Raw genomic sequence first — 4,765 nt, 5'->3', positions numbered from 1 at the left:
TGCATGCTTATTCGCGGATCTTTGTTAATTAAAATCTCAGTAACTATTGCGAATCTAGCAAAATGGTATAAGACTTTTCGACTCAGTTTTACTCCTTCTACCTGCCTACGAGAGATTGTACGGCCATTCTGGGACACCCTGTATATGCACACGCATTCCGCAAATGCCCGCGCCGTGAAATTACGCCGCGCGCCGTGCGCGTGAAAACTTCAATTTAAATCTCCGAAGATAAAACACATTCTATACGCACTTTATTTTCTGAACAAAATCAAAACGATATTATTTTATATTGACGTTGCAATGATTGATTTGTTACTTTGTGGAACAAGAATAATTGCTTGCGGCAATGGTTTTTTTGATTCGCGCGTGTTGTCGGTAATTTTTTTACAACAAACAAAAACGTCCGAAAGAAACTTATGTTACCATTTTTTGTATTTATTATTTCAGCAAATTTCTCGGCATTGGAAGAAGATCAAAATTGACTAAATTGAACAATATCGCGCACTGAAAAGTAGATTTTTTTCAAAGTCGATGCTCGATTGATCGAATTCGAGTTTATGTCGCCCATAAGTTTAAATTCGAACGAAATGCGTTCGCCGTACACGGTTTGCGAAGAGACAAATGTGAAAGTGCAATTGGGAAATGATGTACAAATTTTATTTATGTATGCTACGAGCGCAGCAACGAATAAATAACACAACGAGTGTTATGCGCGCGCAGTTGTTACGAATTGTTACGCTTCACCTTCCTGGACAAGCATCGCCCGATGCGATCGCATGCGGGCGACACAATCGGTGTCGCTTTTAATTGATACTCCCGTCACACGCTTGATTTAACCGATGTGTTACTCGCTCGCGATTAATCGCCACACAATGTACGTACGTACAGTCGGCTCGTGCTTTCACGAACTACATCGCGGAAGAACAAGATTTTTTATTGAAAGAGAGAAGAGCGTATATATATTATACACTGAGAAAAAAAAGTTGGTGAAGTAACAAAATTCGATTCACCTATATGCAGCGGTCACGGGCTGTCAATAAAATATTGATTAATGTAAGAAGATATCATGTTTCAATAGATGTAATAATTAGATTATACCGAAAGACAATTTAGTTGTTTTAACAAAATTATAATTTGCTTAAATATACAGGTAGCTTTGAATGTACAACACAATAGGACAACACAATATTTTGTCTGCTTATAAAAATAAGCAGTTTTGATTAAATGAAATACTTACCCGAGTCGAAATTTAGTGTCTACATTGAACCTCAATTTTTGAAAAAAAAAAAATTTCGGACGTCAAAGTAGCATCTACTTTTTTTCTTACTCCTACTTTGAGCCTATCAGAGTCTATTTTGAGCCTATCAGAGCCTGCAATGCGCAGCCTGATCTGAGAATTGAACCTTACTTTAAAACTTTAGCAGAAAAAAAAGAAATTTTGGATGTATAGCAGCGCCAAAGTAGGATCTACTTTCTCTCTTACTCCTACATAAAAAAAAAGGAATTGAGGTTCAATGTAGACGCTAAATTTCGACTCGGGTAGTTACAAAGAAATTCAGATTAAATTCAATTAAAGTAAATGAGAATTGCCTATTTTATCTTTTTTAACAGTATCTTTTATTTGAAATTATCACAACTTATGTTCGACAAAACAATTCATGATTTAGTAAATTAAATATGTTCATTACCACTATTGTTAATTCAACTTATACGAATTTGTTATCTTTATTATCATATGCTTGAATTAAAAAACCAAGTATTTCAGACAAACAAACTGAAACTCAACTAAACGCATTTAGTTGAGTTAATAGTATTTTTTTCTCAATGTACCCCGGTAAGAAGTCAACGATTTGACGCGGTTCGACGACTCGTGTTAATTTTATTCAATCATTTATGACAATATTTATAGATATTTTTAATTGGTTTTAATAAATCTTGTATTTATCTTAACGAACATCTTCGATAATTGATGACATAGAATTATCTCGTCTGTTTATATATATATGTTGTTCGAATAACGCGCGCGACTCACTTGCATGCACGTCGTCGTACACTTTATTGGATGGTTATCAAAAACTTTCCGTACAAAGTGCGATGGACTTGATGACGTAATGAAGCACTCAAATGATTGTAAAATGTCTATAAAAACAACTTTTTAAAACCTTGTAGCGTTTGTAATAACAGATACGAGAGAAGATTTGCCCGCAGGGCTCGAGAGCTAAAGCACCTGTCTGGAGAATACGCGTACGGGCGATGGAAGAACCGGTCGAGGCCCTTTCTCACAGACTCATCTTCTTTTTGCAAAGTGTAATCGCGATTCTGCTTCGAAACCAGATGCGCGGAACGAGATGTTGAACTCGGTCCAAAGTCTTCTTTTTAAAGGACTGTCTATAAAAAAAAATTATTTAACTACGAATTTTCCTCAGAGTGTTTTCTTACTGTTACGATAATGCGCAATAAAATTTTATTGAAATTGTATTAAAATTTATTTTAAACGAGAGCGACAGAGAGAGAGAAAGAGAGAGAGAGAGAGAAGGAGAAAGAGTTTATTATCAACCCGAGTCGAAATTTAGCGTCTACATTGAACCTCAATTTTTGAAAAAAGGAAATTTCGGACGTATAGCAGCGTCAAAGTAGCATCTACTTTTTTTCTTACTCCTACTTTGAGCCTATTAGAGCTTATTTTGAGTCTATCAGAGCCTGCAATGCGCAGTCTGATCTAAGAATTAAACCCTACTTTAAAACTTTAGCAGAAAAAAAGGAAATTTCGGACGTATAGCAGCGTCAAAGTAAGATCTACTTTCTCTCTTACTCCTACGTAAAAAAAGAAAAATTGAGGTTCAATGTAGACGTTAAATTTCGACTCGGGAAAAGGTGTTGGTTATTCCGATCCTATAGAAATAAAATCGTTTTACCGTGATTCGCGCAGGAATGCCGTCGTGGCGCCGGACGAAATTAACGAGCGCGTTTTTTGCGTTCTCCGCATACTTTCGTCGCGTCGGCGTGTTCATCTAGAACGCGTAAATATAATCAAATAACGTGCGTGAAACGCGCGATTATTTTCAAGCAATTACATTTGTATACGGCAAAAATTTCCGGTTCGTCTCGCTCAACAATTGTATTTCAAGCGCATTCGTATAGTTGCAGCAAATTCCCCCGATTCACATTTCACTCTAGCTTGAAGAAAATAACTTTCTTCGACTTCGCCGTCCCCGCCTTCCCGCACGTGCAGAGGAATTTCGAGACGCGGCGCCGAATAAAATTAAGAAACGCGCGCTCTTTTGCATGCTTGTTCCCGTCAGGGATTTCCTCCGAAGAGCGCGCGTAAATACTAAAAAATAACTTACACGTGGTCCGAATATATTAAGCCTGTGTGTGCAGCCACAAATTGCGTGTATTCGAATGTGTACGTGCAAATTAATTGAATTAACGTTAATCTACTTAAAAGATCTTTTAAGTAGAATCTTTTTGTTTATATTCTTTATTCTCTCTCTCTCTCTCTCTCTCTCTCTCTCTCTCTCTCTCTCTCTCTCTCTTTCTCTCTCTCTTTCTTTAGGTTTTTTAAAGAAGTTTTTTTAACAATATCATCGTACGCATTACTCACTGTTTTATTTACATATAACGTTTGCAGCTTTTTTCTATTCTTCTGTTGCATTGATAATGAGTATCTTTGATAATAGATATCCGAGAATAACTTTAGGTGCGACAGTCGGTGATAAAAAAAAAAATACCATTTAATTGCAGCAATATAGATACGCGCGAAATGAAAAAAAAAAATATAGATTAATTATAAATAATATAAATGATCACACACATTTTAACCGCAAGCTTTTCTCTCGAATCTAGTGTGTGTGTGTGTGTGAAAGAATTTGACGCGGCGCCGAATAAAATTACGAGGAATGTGTCTTTTTTTTCTTTTTGTGCGATCTCTGCATACCGGTGTCGCGTCAGCGTGATTTCCTAGAGCGCGTAAATATATGTTCCGGATTCTGTGGACTCTGACTCCTCGTGTATACTGACGTATATACACGAAATACCCGGATGGGGAACATCACAAAGTGGGGGCACCTGGGGGCACGTGGTCGCCACTGTGTGACGCGCAGACCCGCGAACCATAAAACGAAGCGGCGGTCGTGATCCAGGATTCAGTGTGTATCGGGCGATTGCGAGATCGTCAGGCGGTATTCTCGTGCGAGATCAGAGAAAGAGAGAGAGAAGCGCTCGTGGTCGATCCGTTCAGTCGATTGTTTGATGACAATCGGTGACGATTGTTCACGCGTGTGATATCGCTGAAGTGTCGCGACGTGGAAAAGACGTGCACGCGCGCGAGACGCGAATTAAGAAGAAGCGCAAATCACGATGATGACCAGCAGGTCCTTTATCGGGAAGATTGCCGTCTGCATTCTGCTGGGCTGCTGCGTGACGACGCGGGTCACCGGCTCGGCGATACCCATGTGGGAATTTCTCTCGAGGGATGAAAAAGTGAGTACCACAACCCGATTCGAAGTTTAAACCCTACTTTACAAGAAAAAAGAAAATTTCGGACGTATAGCAGCGTCAAAGTAGCATCTACTTTTTTTTCTTACTCCTACTTTGAGCCTATCAGAGCCTATCTTGAGCCTACACCGAAAAAATTATATTCTCGTAAGTAGAAGATTTTATACTTAAAAAATCTTCTTAAAGATTTTAGATGATATTCTTCTGAAATTAAAAATATATTCTTTATTTAAGAATATATTCTTAATTTAAGAATATAGTCTTTTTC

At 37.9% G+C, this 4,765-nt stretch overlaps 1 protein-coding gene across 1 annotated transcript in view; it reads left to right on the top strand.

Moving 5' to 3' along the window:
• Positions 1-4,082: 4,082 nt before the first annotated feature.
• LOC109858076 (rhythmically expressed gene 5 protein) overlaps positions 4,083-4,765 on the top strand; it is an 8,347-nt gene continuing 7,664 nt past the window's right edge. The window contains exon 1 of the mRNA XM_020434972.1: positions 4,083-4,482. Within this exon, the coding sequence (XP_020290561.1) occupies positions 4,360-4,482 (123 nt within the window). The 5' untranslated portion in view covers positions 4,083-4,359. The remainder of the gene's footprint in view (positions 4,483-4,765) is intronic.

This window comes from Pseudomyrmex gracilis, unplaced genomic scaffold (genome assembly GCF_002006095.1).
Source record: "Pseudomyrmex gracilis isolate BER0280 unplaced genomic scaffold, ASM200609v1 scaffold_186, whole genome shotgun sequence".
Taxonomy (NCBI): Eukaryota; Metazoa; Arthropoda; class Insecta; order Hymenoptera; family Formicidae; genus Pseudomyrmex; species Pseudomyrmex gracilis.
Note: the sequence above shows the minus strand (reverse complement) of the source record. Positions and strands in the feature narration are given on the sequence as shown.